At 40.0% G+C, this 19,833-nt stretch overlaps 1 protein-coding gene across 2 annotated transcripts in view; it reads left to right on the top strand.

Moving 5' to 3' along the window:
- Positions 1 to 18,581, top strand: part of ptgir (prostaglandin I2 receptor) — a 31,494-nt gene extending 12,913 nt beyond the window's left edge. For both annotated transcript variants that reach the window (XM_035623745.2, XM_035623746.2), the window contains one exon: positions 16,472 to 18,581. In XM_035623745.2, coding sequence (XP_035479638.1) covers positions 16,472 to 16,756 — 285 coding nt within the window. In that variant the 3' untranslated portion in view covers positions 16,757 to 18,581. The remainder of the gene's footprint in view (positions 1 to 16,471) is intronic.
- Positions 18,582 to 19,833: the final 1,252 nt, after the last annotated feature.

The following is a 19,833-nucleotide window of genomic DNA, read 5'->3' on the forward strand; positions in this document are numbered from 1 at the left end:
GCAAGTCCATCCCACACAGTATTCAGAACTCCTTTGAAACTACAGAGAACCTGCTGTATATGAACTCAGGGGGATAGGTCACTTTAAGAAAACAAAAGTGAGGACAAATGTAAAAAAAATAATAGACGTGTATCTGTTGAAGGGGTTAATTTTTGAAATGCATATGATGATGATGAACATTAAAACCACCTGCCATAAATTGTGAAGGCCCCCCTCGCGCCACTAAAACAGCTCTGACCCATCGGGAAATGAACACAAGACCTTCGGGAGTTCCCTGTGGTGTTGGGACATTGGTAGTGGATCTCCTAAGTCCTTTGGGTTTTGTGGCTGGGGGCCTCCATGGACCTGGCTTCTTCATGTATCCCACAAGCTTGATCAGAATTGGGATCTTTTGAGTATGGAGGCCGGGTCAAAGCTTTTGGCTCTGCGTCGCGTTCTTCCTGCTGAATCGGAGCAGTTTTTGCAGGCTGACGGCACATTGTCATGGTGGGTGAGGCTGCTGCTGCATAGCTGGGAGTGCCATGGGGGGTCTGCCTGGCGGCTGGTCTGCATCGATGGTTAGGTGTGTGGTTTGTGTCAAAGTAAGAACAAGATGGATGTTAGGACCCAAGGTTTCCCCACAGAACATTCACCTCAACAGTTTTGACGTTGTGGCTGATATATACATACATAAATATATATATAGCTTTATTTATTTTACCTTATTTCTTAATTTGACAATATGAAATTGGTTACGTGGACTGAAATAAACAGGACAGGACATACATTTTTCAGCAGTATAATTATTGGTGGCACTGAAACAGTAAGTCAACTAAAATGCAGTTAATTGACAAGAATTTTGTAAATAAATGTCTTTGGGTTTTGGAATGTTCAATTAAAAGCAATTTTAAGACTTCAGCTCTGGCTCGGAGAACCTGTATTGGAAATCCTTGATTGTGTCCTGACATTTGTTGGGACAAAGACGATTAAATTTAATAGATAGAGCAGCATTAAAGCTGATAATCATTATTTGCATCCCTAATGGGACTTAAGACGCTGTCAATTTATGTTGCTCACATTGTCTTTGAGTTTCCCTCTTCAAAGAGAAATCAGCTCACCTCCATTAGGCCTTTATTCGCTCCTGTTTGTGCTGTCACCCCCAGTTTATAAATGATAAAAGCTTTGTCCTGTGGGGGACAGGTGCGTACTAATGGCTTGTTTGTGACGATAACCACTATCCCTCCTCCCCGCTGTTCCCAAGAGAACCAAAAAAAAGCTGCCTGCAGCCCACATGAATGTTGATCATTACCGTGATCAATGAAGTGCTGCACGGCGGCAATTCACAGAATTGCAAATAGTTGTAGTTATACATTTTTAGTCCTAATATCGCATTCATTTATAGTCGAGACTAAGAAAAAAGATTTCAACGGAAGATCTCATCAATTCCTGAGCAGGTTTGTTTTTAATTGACTGTAGCAACTTTTATCAGCAGCAGCACTTCAACTGCTTCAACCTAGTATTATACGGTTTCCATTAGAACTATTGTTTCTTGAGTCTTAGTGAGCAGTCTAATATTGACTTTAGTCTGTGAGGTCACACGACACGGAAAGATCCGTAAACTGAATTATACCTCTCTGCATTGTTGAAAGCTTTACATACGTCATCAGAGCTGTAATGAGATTTACACTTAAGAGTTTTTTTGTTTTTTTTTGTGGAATTTAAAGTGTGTTTGCATTCAGTCTTTCCCACCAAAACACATTGTCTGTTTGCAGCCTGAAAGACTTGTTGATTGCACATTTGACATCAATTCTGGACGTTGTCCTTCTTACACTCCACTGCGGCTTCCAAATTAAAATTAAAATACAAAGAAAAAACTGTCTCTGGGATTCACAGGCACACGGTATGTTGTGCGATTTAGAAAAAGTAAAGGAAATACCAAACCACTTCCAGTAACTCTGAGCAATTTCGGCAAGACGGATGATTGTCAGAAAGAATATAAACAACAGCAAGTATCTCTGACACATTTATAGGCACATCACGCCTCAGAGAGTCAGCGCAGCACCTCTTCCATCTGGAAACAAGGAAATCACACTGCAATGAAAGCACATGGATTCAAGTGTAAGAGCTGGAAGCAAAAGATTCTTTTGTTTGAAGATACATAAATTGATGAGTCCCCCGTTCATGAACTTAATGGAGCCATATGAAAACAATTTTCTAGATGAGATCTAAATATGATATTTAACCTCAAGCATGTGACTAAATCATAATTCCAACAGTGGACACGCCCAGTCAGTGCCGAGGCTTGATTAGTGTTGAAAAGATGCAGGAGGACAGAATGGCAGCTTTTCATTGACACTCCCCAAATCCAACTGGATCCAGATTAGATCAGTGTGAACAAAGAGGGGAATTCCCCAAATCCAGATGTATCCAAGCTAACTCTGTGCTGTTAATCCATGCAGCGCCTGTCAGATGAGTCTGCCTGTGCAGCGTAATGTGAATCCTTTTTCACAGCACTGTGGTTTTACATGACCTTTGCATGAGTATGTGGTGCTAGATGAACCCACACGTCATGGGAGTGGCACAGTTCTAGACGTTTAGACCCACATAGTGTGACGGAGTCGAGATACGAGGAAGCTTTGTCTCCCAAATTGTTATCGTGCCCCAGGTGCTGCTGGGAGATAGATGTCATTGTGAGCTTCGTCCAGGTTTATATCATGAAAGATGATGCTCTGCAATCAGCAGCTGGCTTTGTGCACCGAACAATGAGGGCTGTCTGTCTTAGCTGGATCAACACTTAATCCTGCCTTCAACATATACACAACACATATTGGTGTACATGCACACATTTACTCCTATTACACGAGTCACAAAGCCACGGGCTTGCTAATCCTGCCCTTTATCTCCTGCAGTTCTATCCTGGTTTGTTGCACTTTGTCACATTTGACGAGAAAGCGGACAACAAATGACCAAAGACCCTCAATGTAATGAGTCGTAGATATTGGACTGTTTATATGTGTCAGTGAAATGTGCGTGGGCACCTGGGGGACATGGCCCTAGGCCTCAGCACAATAAAAGGTGAGCAGCTGCCGCAGATGTTTTTTTAATCACTGAGGCACATAAAAGCGGGTTATGGCAAAGGTCATGAAGTGTTTTTAGTTTTCCAAATGAAAAAAAAAAAATACTGTATAAGCCAATGACCCAGTAACTGATCACTGTAGTTTGTGTGCTTGTTGTACATCAAATAGTTCAGACTCAAATAGTTTCATCCTCTGCTGTCTCATGTCAAACTGATTTCAATGATGTTAGTGGAGGTTTTGACTTAAACATGGACAAACTGATTTTTTTGGGGCCCATTTGGGGGCAGCAAAAACAAACTGTGTATGCTTACATATTAGCACTTTTTAAATATGTATACAGTATCAACTGTATGTTAGCGAACATTTGCTTATTTACACAGTACATCCATATGATATTGAGCAACATTAGTATTCATTTGAAGTCTGATCACAAGATGAATGTAAATGACATATTCCCACTCTTTTAGCTCCGTTTTTGGTCTTCACCAACTCCTGAAGGAAATAGCTGCCTCATTAGTAGCTAGTGCTGCCACTGTGTTTGCCCCCACTGAAAAAAGCTGCATACAGCAGTTACCAGCGCTATGAGAGTGAAACACTTAAGTAAACCTTGTAAAACCACACTTACCTTATCTGAATTTCTACTCAAGGCTCAGCTATTTATTACTTCTCGAAAAAAGTCTTTCCCCACATAAAAGAAACACAATTTAAACAGAGAATATGTTAAAATACACGATTGTATGAGAAATGGACACCACAACAACGACAAAGACAAGGGATCTGTCTCTGTGGGCCCCTCTCATGTGCGACCCCTTTAAATGAAAGAAGTTGTGATTTATTGTTAATATAAAAATATAGATTTTCTGTGCTTTAGAAATAAATCTCTGATGTGAAAAACTTCCCTTCCCATCCCCCATTGTCATATTATCTTATATTTTGTTAGTTGCATTTCATAATACGTCACAGCTTTACTGTTAAACTTGTCTCAAAGTCCACGTGGATTTGAAATCAATACAATGCTCAAATGAACACTGACACTGCAACAGTGAGCCACATCCTGTTTGTGTGTTCATGTGTAATGCGGTCTCATTCTTTATCCCTTGAATGGTCTCTGTCCTTTTCCTGGCAGACGGATTACCACATATTTTCTCTCTAGGTGCATATTAAAAACATTACTGTTAATTGAGCCTTTATATTACAGGTCCTTCATTGTGCAGTAATTGTTGAAGATATTAATAAAGTAGTTACCAGTATACATGATGGTTTCGGTCTATCATCCCTTGATAGTGTCAATAATAGCTCCGTTGTGTTTGTGAATCATTTAAATGGTCAGTATTGAAAGTATTGCACAATGTCACATTTTTTGACAAATGCATGGTTTAAAAAAATTAATCCGATAAAATCACCCCAAGTATTTCTGTGATGTGCAATCACACTTGGACAAACATCTTTGAACAAAAGCCCGGTAGAATTGGCTACAGATATGCATTTTGCATCGGGATATATTCAAGTTTTCAGAAGTCAGCTTCACGATTAGATTCAAAATTGAAAACAGGTTTGGGTCAGTGTATAATTCCAGGGTGCCTTTTTATTTTAATTTTGTCTGAGGCCCACAGCCCCAGTCTTTGATGCTAGTTATTGTTATGCAAATGGAAAAAGATAATGGATACAGTAAGGACACAGTTACCGTAAATTAATACAGAAACATTGAGCTAATGTATATATTTTTTTAGTATAAAAAAAAACAGGAGTTTTATCAAAACAGCATCTTCACTTTGTGTGTGTCTGTGTCACACAGTTATATGTCACTTAAGAGGAGAGATGTAAAGACATATGGATGCACATGAAGCTTAGTTCTAACCAATGTCTTCAAAGGTTTTAGTTCCTGACAAACATCCATGTGACGTTGGAGCAACAGATAATTAAAGTTACTATGGGAACCTACTATTCCCTGTACAATTTACTTCTCCCAATAGTTTTATAGCCCACGTCTTATAGTTTATTTTCATTGACTAAATAATAAAATCTTATCGATCTTGGCAAATGATATTAGTTGTGGGCATATTGTTTCTTTCAGCAGATGACAAACCATTAGCCTAGAATAAATCTTTCTTCTCCAATCGATATCTGTCTCCTGACTCATATGTTTAGTTACTCATGGTGTGAGTGAACAGTGGACTGGCTGTCTGCAGCCGCTGAGAAGCCGCAGGTGTTTTCAAAGAGACATGTTGGTAAATGTTTATGCTTCTATTTATAGTATATTTTTTATGTGAAATCATGTGATAATGAGCCCGCTTAAGACAATTTTTTTAACACCACACTGTAAAAAAAAAATATTTCTGTCTTTTGTCATCCCAAGAAGACCGCCTGACTCACTGGTGTTACAGGGGGCTGTGTGTTTGATGATTGTTTCCTCCGCCAAGGAGGTTGTTTTAGCTCCTGACAGTTTGGTTGGTCAGTCGGTAGGTCAAAAGGATTACACAAAAACTATTTACTGGATTTTCACAAAACTTGGTGGACGGATGGGATATGGGCCAAGAAAGAACCTGTTACATTTTGGTGTGGACCCAGACAAAGGAATTTGTCCTCGTGTTTTTTTTTTACCAGTTATTTGTCTTATCCATCAGCGCCTTTATTGTTAAAAAAAACATTGTGTGATATCAGCTAGACTCCCAAGTGTAGAGTTACTCAACCTTAGGGTTGGGACCACTCGTGGATATGCAGACTGATATTTATATGTTTGCTTGTACTTCATTTAACAATCGGATTCAAACTAGTATCAAATCCTTTTTGTATGAACCATTATTTGAATCTTGGTTTAACATTTTCAAGTCACTAATACATAAAATAACTTAAACTCATAAAAATGAAGTAGAGTAAAATAACACAGATTCAATACGCAATAAATTTGCTATAGAGGTTAAAAAAGCCCTTGTACAACCACAGTCATAATCTGACCAGCATTGTCTTACATTATGTTTTGATTGTTAATGCATGAATGCATAAATCGTTATCCAATTTAACATAGCTGTCATTCTTTGCTTGTGCACTTTCTGATGTCATAAACAGGCAACATAATCTGCTGTAATGGATGCAAAAAAGTGGATTCACTGTGAGAAGTAGGGTCACCGATATATGAATGACAAAAAGCTGTCAAGCCCACAATATATTTTTTTTCTTGTGTCTGAAAAAGGCCACAGAGTGATGTGCTTTTCATTCACAAACAATCATAAATTAATACAGAATCCAGCTGCAGAGAGCACATTATACACTGAACAGGCCATTTTGCCCATTAAGGAATTACTGTTAATCAGAAGATTTAATCTGCCACTGGTGATGTCTGTCATTTTAACTAGTAACGTTGACGTTGACTAAAAATGAAGGGAAAAGAGAGTAGCAGATCCGAAATTGAGCCTGCTTTACATCACAGCCCCTGGTGCTAAGTGATAACTACATCTTCTGGAAAATATAGATATGGAGAGAACAATAGGATTCTTGTTAGATACTCACCCGTCTCGGGAGATTTTTGACCTAATGAAACTTGGCCGAGACGCAGTGGGGAAATACAACACTGTCACTTCAAACAGACCTTAACTGAAGCAGAATGTGGTTATCGTGTGTTGTTGTGCTGAGGGTCGTGTGAGAAAAGGAAACCACTGAAATCCAGCCCAATAAGAGGATGACAAAACTCTCACCACAACCAAGGAACATGTGAATCGGTAAGATGACATGAGATCAGTGCGTGTTTTGTTCAATCTCAAATCTTTCATCATGAGAAGAAAACAACGGTGGAATAAGAATCCGCCCACATGCTTCACACACAAAATGAAATCTTTGATAGTGTAACAGAATCCCAGAGTAAAGGAAGTTGGGATATTATCAGGGTTTTCAGTCGAGTCGTATTTAATATTCCCCCTTCCTCTTCCATGAAGTTGACTCCAACTGGCATCAGAAAGCTTATGAATCATAGTATTTGCCCTGAAAAAAAACCCCAAAACACAATTAGATGACCAATCGTGCCGTGCAGTGGCCTGGTTGGGTGTTCACTGTTCTTTCAAAAGTAGTAAACATGTTCATCTAAACCCGTTCGAGCTTTAGTGTGACAACAATGCATGAATCACTCAGTTTTCCATTTCAATATCTAATTACTCCTGCATGTTAAAAAACAACAACAGAAAAAACCTTCAGCTTTTTGGTTTGATCATTTATTTATTTGTCTTTAATTTTTTGGGAACAGGCATCATTAAATCTTCTTTGTGGCCATTCCAAAATGCGTTTCTGCTGCAAATGAGACGAGTTGTGCCTTCAGAGATTGCAGACAACTGGGACTAAAGGAATTCAACAAGATAATTGTAACCAGGCAGCCGGTGCAGATGCGGTTTAGGATGTTAGGATTCAGTGAACCCTAGCTGATGTTTACTAATGCACAGAGCCTGGAAATATGTGATGAGAATAAGTGGCCCAGCTAATCTGCCCTCAGAGACTCCCTTCCCTGTCCTAAAAATATTGTCACAGGAACAATTTCGTGCCACATACGGAACAACAAAGGAAAATTCTTATTTTTTATATGTGTGCTGCTCATATGGAATTGGTAACTTTGGGGGAAGAAGTGAATGGAAGGCAAATGAAAATATCAAACTGTTCCTTTAAGTTGGCTAGTTGTTTGGCGAGACTCTGAGAGACAAGTTTAAAAAACTAATCTGGATAAACTTTTTCTTTTCTTGTAAGTATTTGGTAAATATCCATCCATCCATTATCTATACTGCTCATCCCATCTGACATGACATCTTGCAAGAGGCCGGGTACATGTCTGAAAACAATTTCCCTTTCACAGAAGACGTACGCAGCAGGAGATTGTCTGAGTCAGATGCATTCACACCAACAGAAACATTTCTGTAACGTTCTGTGGCCTCTGGTTAGAGCATGTAGGAGGCAGGACATGACGATAATTCCCCTGCGGAAGGCAATCAACAATCATCAAGACGTGAATTTCTTGCTGTTTTCTCACACGGGCTCACTCAGACATTTTCTGGACATTTCACTGGGGGGTTGGCAGGAAAACTTTTGGAAAATGTCCTTAGCAACATTTACTTTCTCACATACAACCAATTTGAGGTGTCAGTCATTCTGTTGCCCAACCAGAAGACAGCCCGACACAGATCTGTGATCCCAGATTTAGGAAAACTCAGAATTGTTTTTTGACAGGGTGGAATGACGGATACCAACTGTCCCCTGACCACGAGATCGTGTGGAAGAAATGGACTTTGTGTACTTTATTCAGACATACAGAGGAAATAAGATTGTTGAACACACTCTGACATACACAAACCTACAAAGATAAAGTATAATGAAATGATATCTGTCAGTTTGAGTGACTTTAATTCAGCACCATTATAAAAAAGCGCTGCACCACACACCAGAGTCAGGTGGGTGCATTCGTCCTTTGCTTAACCACAGACAGTGTTATGATATTGCTGTCATATGGCTTCATGTTAGTTTAATAGTGTATCGTGATATGTTTGTTTTTTACACAACAGTACAAACACCTGTAGACTGTGTGTTGAGTTTGTACTGACTGTTGTCAGAGTTACGCTGGGAAAGTCACAAAACCGCAGTGCGTGTCACGACTTGTCATTATTTTCCGTGTCTAGTGTACTGCTGATTGTTACGACCTGTTCAAATACCTTTTTTTTTTAATGCCAAATAATATTACATGGAATCTAAAAGAAATGACTGAACCTCAATCCGTAACCTGTTTTCAGTTCAGTTAAATGTTCAGTGCATTTCAGACTGTGACGTTGAGCAGCAACACGAAGCTGAATGAAATCCACATGGTCCGCACATTCACTCGTGGGAAGTAATTGCAATATGTCTATCATTTGCCGAAGTGATGAAATTACACACTGAAGTAGCCTGAGGTGACAAACAACTTGTAATTTAGGCGTAATGTGAGCCGGCTTTATTGATGTTGTTGTTGTAAAGGTAGTGAGCTACCAACAGCAAGTACAGCCACGGTTGGAGTGTGAACTTCTAACAATACTACACTATTGAGAAGACATGAAATGACCATATCTTAACTGAGATATAAAAGCTGCAGATTTTAGCTTTGAGTTCCCAAAACACACATCCAAGCTCTGGGATCTGTTTACCCTGAATAGTGACTGATAGGCAAAAAACTACTGTGTTCAAGCTTTGGTCATTTTTACTTTGGAGTATGTTAACACAACTTTTCATTTCTGAGAAATCAGAAGATGAACAGAGTCCAGGATGGCAAACAAGACAAGCAGTCAGCCTTTCCGACAGGTCTCCTTTAGTGACTGAATCTCCAGTTCAGCTACATATACAAACCATGTGGTCTGATATAAACGTCTATATTAGATTTTCTAGAGCTACATGAGCTCCACATAGTTTTCTATGCAGTGGACAACTTAAACAGGCATTTTGGTTACAGTGCTGGCATTCTGGCAAATTTAAGTAGAGACTTAGAGGAATATACTTTAGGGTTTATCTTGGAATTTACTTATTTGGTCATCTGACCCCTTGTATCGCTTTCCCAACTAACAATGTTATCACACCCTGACAACTCAGTAATAAAGTTGTTGCCAACGCTGTTGGGAATAATGGATAAACTCGCAAAAATAGGACTCAGGTTTTGAAGCAACAGAAGTGTTTCAAATGGATGCTGTTCACTGCCAAGATAAACGAAAGATGCAATTTATTATGCGCAGTTGTGCACGACTGTCGGCAAATGAGATTACGCTGTGTGCACATGGCTGAGAATTAGACATGTGGAATGTGCCCGACGTTCAGGTGCCTCCCTGTGATGGGATGTGTCGCAACCAATGTAAAATCAACTCCAACAGGGGAATTAAACACAAGTATTAGTCAACAATGATACTTTGATTCAAACTGATTCCCAGAAGATGAAGGACACGACGGAAATCTTTTGGAACTTGAGTCTTTCAAAAGATAATCTCTATCATCTGTAGTTTACCACCAGCAGCACTTAATAGGTACACGCTCTTCCAGTTTGATCTGTGAATGCTGAGGAACATGTTGAGTGTCCGTCTGTTGCAGCGGCTGCAGGGTTTTGCAGGACGACCAGAGTCAAACTATTCTTATCATGCATTGATACACATCAGCCAACTTCATATTTCACTTTGCCTAGGCCTAGTTCGTTTTTTCTTTTCACCCTTTCAGTTTCTTCCACTTCCTTTTTGGTCTTGCCAGGGTGCCAGTTTTTGCCACCCAGTTGTTGTTGTCAGACAGCAACATCGCACACCTCCACAACCCACACATGTATCACAGTTTAGTCATCAGAGCGCTCGAAGTCAGTGCCCTACATTGTTCAACTTCCCTCACTGACAAGAACAAGGTCGATCATCCTAGATTGTGTGTGTGTGTGTGTGTGTGTGTGTGTGTGTGTGTGTGTGTGTGTGTGTGTGTGTGTGTGTGTGTGTGTGTGTGTGTGTGTGTGTGTGTGTGTGTGTGTGTGTGTGTGTGTGTGTGTGTGTGTGTTTTATCTTGTTGTCGCTTTACCTTCCACATAGCTGACTGGTCGGGTCACAGTGAGTGACAACTGTTCATTGCTCCAAGTAACTCACCACAGCCTGAAGCTCCTCTTAAAGTGGAGACTTGCTAATGGACCGGTTACAGTAAATCCCCTAATGGAACTTGCCTCAGGGGGAACACAGACTGATTTCACTGCCTCACGTTGCTGCCCCTGGTTTAACATTCAGAAATTTCCTTTCTCCTGAGACAGAATACATTTACATGCTTGTCTGTGGTGCTTCCATTTTACTGATTGGTTTAAAAATGATATGGAAGCTTTGGATGTTTTCTTCAATACAAGAAAATCACACAATCTGAGGAGAAATGGAAATAATGCACCAGATTATCATTAATGATCTCGCAAGCACAGGCCGCCCAATATTTCCCTTCTTTATCTGTTTCCTTCAGTGTAGAAACACTGCTGATCTGTAGGTGCATTATATGACTCACCACTCACACACATCATCAGGTCTATCTCAAAGTAGATCTGGGTCAGGGGGCAGTGTGGTCTTGCCCGGAGAAAATACATGAATATTTGATTCAGGGCCTCACAAAGGGGAAGGGGGGTTGTATTGAATTTGTTGGAAATGAAAGATGTGACTCGAAAGTCTCGAGCAGGAACAACATGTTAGAAAGACGTGATATATGTTACAGTATTTGTATGTGTTCACCACCGCATCATGAGGCTGAGTTATCGTTAATGAAGCACGGGAGGTGCCATCGATTGTTCGGATTGTGCCGAGCTACAGTCAGAGACCTGTGTAAACTTAGCTGAGGTGTGAAGTCAAATGAGAGTTGAGAATTTAGAGGCATCAAAGGAAAACATAATCAGAAACATGAGCTGCTTTCACACACCGTCGGTAATCTGTGCTGCTGTGTGAAACTTTGGCCCAACCTCCGTGTCAAACTGCTGACAACTGCTCATTTTAAAGGATTGCTGCATTATTGTGGAAGAAGACGTGCAGGACCTTTAGTGTCAGCAGGTCTTCCTTTTGTGCTGCATACACAATCAAGAAGTTAGGGCAGCTTGTATGTTGCCTGAGGGTAAAACCAGGATAAGAAAAACAATCTTCGAATGACTCACTATTCTGTTTGAAGCTTACTTGCTGTGAGCACGTTGTGATACTGAACGCATCTCGGACGGGGAAATGTACATTAGTGTAGCGAGGTGAAAACTGTTTTCACATTTTCATTTGATCTATTGCCATCTTTAAAGCAGCTACAATCAATATTTTTATACTAACGCTGACAGTGACAGACAGGATTACCACCTGCCTTTATATTTCCTTGAGCCTATTGTTTTAGTTTTCCAGTGCTCAACTTTATGATTCACTTACACCGCTCAGTGACAAGCTGCTGAAATCGATATTGATCATCTTATCTAATCTTGAAAGCCTAAGCAATTAAGTTTTTTTCAAAAATATATTGGCCTACTCTATGAAGATTTGCGCAGCAGCAGCAGCACTGGAGCCTTTCTGCCTCCCTCTCTCTCTCTCTTCCCTTGTTCACTGCTGTAAACAGTCCTCTCTGAGAGTTCAGTAGTCTCTGCACTGCCTCCTCTCGTCTCCATGTAATGATCCTGTAGTGAAACAGGATCAGGCAGAAACCGTCGGCAACAGTCCTCCAGGACCACAAGATGGAAAATAATGGGTCACAGAGCGTCAACATCCATTATCTGTTGCTTCCTGAAAGACGCAGCAATCATCGGCCCCAAATAGCATCTCGGTTGTCTCTGCCAGGACGCACCCGTTTACACCGGGCGAACTGGGTCCAGGTTCATGACGCTTCTCAGTCAGCAGGACGTTGAAGCACTTTAATTTTAAAGAGCTAAAGCAATTAGTTAATTAGTCAATTGGTCGATCGCGGTAAAATTATCAGTAGTTATTTTGATATCCAAATAACCATTGGGTCAAAAATGCCAAAACATTGCAGAGTTCCAGCTTCTCAAAACAAGCAATTTCTTTCTATTCTAAGTATCTTTATGTGTTTTGTCATTCTGTTGTTTTATACCCAAATACAAGAATGATATAATTAAAGTCAAGTTAGTTACAGCCATAACTCTTAGTTTATTTTTAAAGATATTTTACCAGGGTTTTGACTGAAAAAGGCTTTTTGATGAGTGAACAGTCCAGTTCCCTTTGACCAGATAGCACCACATGTCATCATGTACTTTTTGCAGAGCACTGGATGTTGTTGGATGAACGTGCACATGTGCAACGTGCACTGGTTGTGCATCTGTGTGTGTGTACTGCAATCAGCTGTTTATATAGTGCACTTATGAGCATACTATCTCTTGCTGGATTCACGTCTATAAGAATGCCCACAATGTGTTCCTCCAAAGCTTTCTCTCATCAGCCTCCTCCCTGTTCTGCTGAATAACCAGCCTGATTCTCCCCCTGCCTTATACAGTTTCTATCCTGCCCTTTAACCACAGACTAATACATTAACATGCTCCTGTTTAAGGAGAGCCTGACATCTCATCAGTTGTTGGCCCCACGGCCTGCGGTGCTTGGAGAAGACAGCTGGTGATTTGTGTCCCCTTCTGCGGGGCTTGAAGTCTGCTGAGAGGACCATAAGAGGCAGGGTGGCATGCAGGAACAGAAGCAGGAGTCAGGGCGGTAATGTGGAGTGAGACAACAATGGCGAGGATGATGATGATAGAGCGTATGGGTATGCATGTCTGTTTGAAATGTTTCTGGTAACACTGCATGATGAATAAAGTGTCAAAGAAGTGCACGTTGAGCACTGGAGGTATTAGTCCTTGTGTTTGTTAGTGTGTTTTCTGCCAGTAGGCCTGAGATTTAGCCTGGGACCCAGACGACTTCTGGGAACTCATTTCATTTGCTCTGCGAGAATACGGCCTGGATCCCCTCCACTGGGAAGTGATTTCCCTCCCGGCAGAAAACTTGCCGGTCCAATCACAACCGATTATCTGATAATGGGCGGGGTTTGTACCATGATGACGCGGAGAGTAGCGACTTTTGTGAACAACCAAGGCTGCCGCTAACAAAAGAGCATTTGTAGTTCCCGATTTCTTTTTTATTTCTCCCACAAAAACAGCCTAATTTGATCACAGACATTGTGGAACCATCATCATCACAGACATCTCCTCTCTACTCTAGTCTGTTGACAATTTTGCGGCGCTAAACAGACGTCACATAACGCCTCTTGGAAATCCAAAATGAACGGAGGGGTCCTAGACTAATACGCATTTGAGTATTAGTGTGGCTACGCCAGGCTACCTGTGATTAGTCTTTATCTCGTCTATTTATTGAAAGAACAAATTGTTGCCAGCCTGAAGCCTGGTTTTGGTCAAATGCCAAGGCAGTTAGTGGTGAGATGATCCTTGTCAGGTCTTTTTCACTATTGTTTTCAAAGCTTTTAAACATAAATTGAAACCACTGCCTCATGCATGTACTGGTACAGGTTACACCAGCTCTTCATAAGCTCCAACGTACGTAGAAAAGTAATACCTTGTGAACCTAATAATACCTCTATGCTACTGTAATTTGTGGGAGTTATGTTGTCTTGCTAAAGTCGCTTTGTGTAAAACTAGCATGTGTGATTCTTTTTTACTGGCCCAGAGTTTTCCCAGGAACAAAATCATTTATGTTGTATCAGCTGTTGCTCCTTAACTTGTATCCTGATTTTGTGAATCACTAGGTTAAGACTGTTCCTAAGAATTGAACACATGTCACAAAAAGAGGATGTTGGAAATGTATAAATGCTAGACTTTATACTGACCACTACAGTGTCGTTTGGGAAAACAATTGACAAAGAGGTCACATAAGGCCAAATTGTGAAATGTTTGGTTGGGGTTTTTTTGCAATCACTGTCACAATCAAGTGTATTTAAAAGGAAGTTTGTTATCTTGTAAAAGGCATTTCACAATGCCTTTGATATCTGTACAGTATATATCCACTCTGACTTTGTGTGTGCAGGTCTTTGTCATTATTATAAATCCTTTTACCTTGACCTTTCATGTATTAAGCACTTGAAGTCGGTGACAATCCAACAGCAACATCACAGTTGTGCAATTCAAGAAAATTCTCGACCACAAGTAACATGATTCCTACTTCCTAAAAAGTCTAAGAACATTTGGACTTTGTTTTGTTCCACTTTGCACTTTAACTACACTACATTTGACACAATTTGACACATTTGTTCCAGGGTTTTAAAGATTAGTATGAGCTCAACAGCGTCAGAGGATAATTGCTGTTGGGTTTGAGATTTTGGGTTCACATACACCCAGTACCATCCAGTCTCTGCATGTGTCATGGGTGTATTGGATCAACAGCTTAGTGACCACATCGGTGTGAGTTTAGCCAGCAAATGAGCATGAAGAGGATATGAGGCGTTTTTCTGGTCCGCCTGGTAGTCTGGTAAGGCTCGGCTCTGGACAGCTCACTGTCTCTAGCCTATTAGTTTTCAGCCCAGGGCATAGCAACAGGGAAACATTTACACCAATGCACAAAAGCACTCAATCAACAGAAGCCATTCATTAGGTCACTGTTTGTTGGATATTTCATGAAGGAAATAGAGGATTGTTGATAGAGAAGATGAGGGAGGTGACAAAGATACTTTCTGGGCCAGCTGCTGCTTCTTTCTCTGCCCAGGATGAATAAGCAGCCAACTGCCGCTGTCTGCACTCACTGTCAGCAGTCTGTCATCCCTTAAAGGTCAATGCTCAAAAAAGTTGTAGTTTTGTCATGTGGTGTTGTCTTCATCTCTACTGAGGACACTTTGTACCACTGAAAATTAAAGGTGTATCACATCATGAGGAGATGTATGTTGACATTTTGTAAACCCTCGCACCACAAGATGAACCACAGTTGCAACTGACACTAAAAGTAAACAAACAACTATCTGTAATCTTGTCTGGTGATTCTCTGTAAGGTTGGTTTGACTTGGCTCCATCCTGCAGACAAAATGGTTAAGAAATGTTTTATGTATTAACTAAATCTCTGTTCAGTGAAGAAATTAACTTCAATATCATAGATAATTATATGTATATGTATTTATTTATTTTTCATTAATGAATTAAAGGGGCAGTAAGCAATTCTAGAATACACGTTTTGTAAAAATCTGCGGATATTTCCTTACAGTCTGCTAGCTGTTCATCCTGTGTGTGTGCCGGGAAAAAAATCGGGGTTTTCGGCGCATCCCTGGCTCTGTAAATCGAACGCAAAACAAATGGATGTGAGTGCAGTTTGTAAACATCACTCGGCGACACGTTAAGAGACCTGCTAGCGGCTGGTGCTGCAACACGGGTCTTTTTGCCTAGCGGTAAGCGAGTCGGTTTCCCATACACAAGGTCGCAGGTTTGCAGCCCGGCCCGAGCAGTAAAATCACAACAACAATAAAGAGAGAAGCAAGCTTTCTCCAAAATCGTTACTGCCCCTATAATTGTTTTACCCATTAAAGGACAAAAGAAATTGCCACAGCGGTCAAAGCAATGTCTTCGGTTTGCTCATTTGGTCCAATAAATACTCCGAAAAGCCACATGGAATCAGTTTATTACCATCAACTTTGCTGTTTTTAGTTGAAGAGACAACAAAGGCAATAAAGTCTGGTAATCCATGGCTGCTGCACTCACTGCTGAACTGCTTATTTCTCTGAGGATGGAAATAAGCGTCAATTGACTCAAATGAGCACATTGAGAATTTCATCACCTGTGAGATAAAAAAACATTTTGGAGAGACGTTAGTAAGAAGATAAACCTGGAATAAAGTATGAAAGGTGATAATAGTTTGGAAAAGGTAATGGCGACACACTTCCGTTGTTGAGCACAGCTCCCTAGTATTTTCTGTTTTTATATTTGTAATCTAGGAATAGTAAAGACTAACTTCGACCTCGTCTGTCTTCAGATTGCGGGCTTCATCAACGCCATTCACCCCTTTTCTGGCGACACGGAGAACCTGACGGCCTTCCGCTTCTATGCCCTCAACCCCATCGTGGATCCATGGGTCTTCATCATCTGCCGCAAGTCCGTGTTTCGCCACCTTTGCTCTCTGCTCAGCTGCTGCTTCAGCAAAGGAGCTGTGAAGACAACAGCACACTGTGCTCTGTCTTTACCCCTTGACAATCACATACAGCACAACCCCCCGGATGTGACGGTGTCGCAGTCTGCGTACTCCAGTTTACCTCTGTGACGGATGACCTTGGCTGGGGAGACTTTCGTATTCGAAAAAAACATTGGGGTAAATTTCTGAAATGAGACCTAAACATTTTCACGAAGAAGTACTGGCTATTATAGTTTCTACATGAACTTGTGTTGGAAAATATTTTTTTGCACTAGGTCTTGAATATTCCTCTGACTGATGGAAACGGCTTTCGGGTCGTAGTTGTTCCAGAAAAAAAGAGCACAGTAACTTATCACCAAGGAACACATCAAACCACCAAATCATGCCTATGAATAATATACTGTAAAATCAAAATATGCACGCGGGTAAAGCTATATGGGTAAACAATCTGCATGTATACTGTCTTCTTTTTTCTCTTAATCAATCGTCCTTTTCTTTCGGACACACGGCATATGAAACTGCTGACATGCGACATAAACCTGCAGCTTTTCATTTCAACACCTGACGACCAGAATTGTAATGTGAGCATGATCCAAAATAGGGACAGATATTTTATTTACGTGAGGACAAGTTATCACTCTCCTGCAAATGCCTAACCACTGATATTCTTGTGTTCAACAAAAAAAAGGTATATACTGTATTAAACCACTAGCAGCCATTTGCATGTAAGACTCAAAGGCTGCAGTAATACTAGAGGTCCGTCTAAGGTTTCACTTTGGCACAGCTTTGTGCTTTGAGTTCAGTGCTAATGTGATTAGCATGTTAATATAACATAGGCTACTGATGTTTGGCATGCACATAATCTTTAGTGTGTTTGCATGCTTACATTTGATGATCCGCACTTAACACAGCCAGCTGAGGCTGATGGGAATGTTGGTCCTTTTAGGTGTAGTCATGCATTAGGATACATCCGACCAAATGACGGTGCTAAACGAATATTTCAGGGCATAATTCACAGATCACTGTGCTAAATTTCATGGCAACCCATGTCGAAACATTCCACTTGAACCCAAAAATGTCCACCTCGTGGCTGCATCAGATGAAAAGTCAGGGAATCACAGAGAGTCAGTTGTAAGCTTCATCCTCTCTGGAACATGAATGTCTGTCAGTCTTGACCAACAATGGATAAACTGCGTTGCCATCTATAAAGGGACACCACTAGTGTATCTAAAAAGTGTTGTTGTTTTTTTCTAAAATGCAAATCTTAGACCATAGAGTTAAATCTGGATTCCAGCTGTGCTGAAAATGTGTGTGTGAGAGGACTTTGGTCAATCAGCAGGCACCCGTCGGAAAAACTGAGCTGGTTGGTCTTTGCTGAATCCAGATGGTCACTGCCTATCAGCGTAAATCTTTTACAGCCAGCATTTCCACCTGCAACACAGACTGATGTGACTATAACCACTTTCGTGAATATGTAGCGAGTGACAGATTAGAAACCTTTCATTTTGGGTCGTTGTGGCCAGTTCATACACACTAAACAACCTTTAGTAAAAAAAAATGATAAAAGCACTCTACTAGGCCAAAAAGGCAGTACATTTTAAAGGTAAAAATAGTTTGTTTTAATTTAGGCTAAATTTAAAGTTTCAGTCTATGAAGTTTGGCGCTGCATCTTTTGAAATTTAGAGAGTTGAGTTAAAAGGCCTTTTAAGTCTTAAACCATACATATCTGTTCCTGTCCACCCCCTCTTATCATTGTATTGCATGCACATTGGAGTCCACTGATTTCTAAGCTACCTATGATGATGGTCTGTGAATTTTCTTCTAATAGCCTCTTGCTTTTGAAGAAAACTGCTGCTGCAAAATGCACTGTGAGAATGAATCTTTTGTTGTCGTTGTTAGTGTTGTTGTGATTAATGCTGTAACCGCATTTAAATATAATATATTTATGCCTTGATGTTTTGAGTCCTTTATATTTTGTCGGTTTGGTTTATTCAGTGGACTTCAGAGGTAAGAGGGACAACAGACATGGTCATTTGAGTTCTGTTTTTCTAACTTGTGTTGCACATCCATTTCTTGCCTCACAGTCTTTCACGCTCAGTTAAGTATTCAAGTATGACCCGGTACAAATCAGACACATCACTTGCACATTGTGTTCTTTGAGAGCAATCATTTTTGAGTTTGATATACATTAAAATGAAGAAAAAAAAATTGGGGAAAACGTATGTTACACTTTTTGTTAATGTAAAATAAAATATTAACAATAGCAAAGGTCTCTCACAACTTTTTTATTTAAATTTATATATATATAAAAAGAAGTAAGTCAAGGTTGCAGAATGAAAGAAAACCAGAATTCGTGTAATTTAATGTTGAGTTAATCTGGAAATGATGTTTCCCTCAAATGTTTTTGAGATACAGGAAAGGAACATTCAAATTCCTGTCAAAACTGTTTTTATGTTCACCAAAATGGAAATGAAAATATAAAACATTGCATGAATTTTTAGAGGGATAAAGATTGTGTTTATTAGGCGAAATATTTTTGTGTTATGAATTAATAAACCCCATAAGTCATGAGTAGCTTTAGAATAGCAGACTGGTTGATTTTAATTCAGGGAGATTTGTCAACCCTAAACTAAAGCTATGTCAGGATAGGTTCTTATAGGCTCTTAAAGAGATTGTTAATTTCTGTAAAATATTACATTTGAAACAGTGACTCAGCAAATGTGATTCAACAAAATAGCAAGCTGAAGTGTTAATACTGATAAAGGATGAAGGTTGGTGTGGGAAATATGGAGGAATAAAAATGACATTCAACATTAACAACACTTAATTCAAGAGCTGAATGATGACTGCCTATGTAAACAGTATTTGTGTTAGTATTGGTTTACCATTATTTAGTTTAATTTTGACATCAGACTTTTTCTAAGATATGGACAATCATAACAGCAGAGCAAAGACTATATTACTGTAGCACCACTGTGTGGTTAACCAGTGTAACACTTCTAAGAGAGGAAGAGAAAATGTCCCAGATACACCTCAGGAAATCACTCTTCCGAAAAAGTATAAAGTGTCAAAACAGATTATTAGGTTAATATCCTGTAAATCCCTGCAAAGCCTCATACGCCAAATTTAAGTGAACAAAAGATTCCCTCCCTGTGAGAAATTGCAATACCACTGCAGGGAGGGTTTCCTTTTACATTATAATACAG

This window comes from Scophthalmus maximus, chromosome 11 (assembly GCF_022379125.1).
Source record: "Scophthalmus maximus strain ysfricsl-2021 chromosome 11, ASM2237912v1, whole genome shotgun sequence".
Classification (NCBI taxonomy): Eukaryota; Metazoa; Chordata; class Actinopteri; order Pleuronectiformes; family Scophthalmidae; genus Scophthalmus; species Scophthalmus maximus.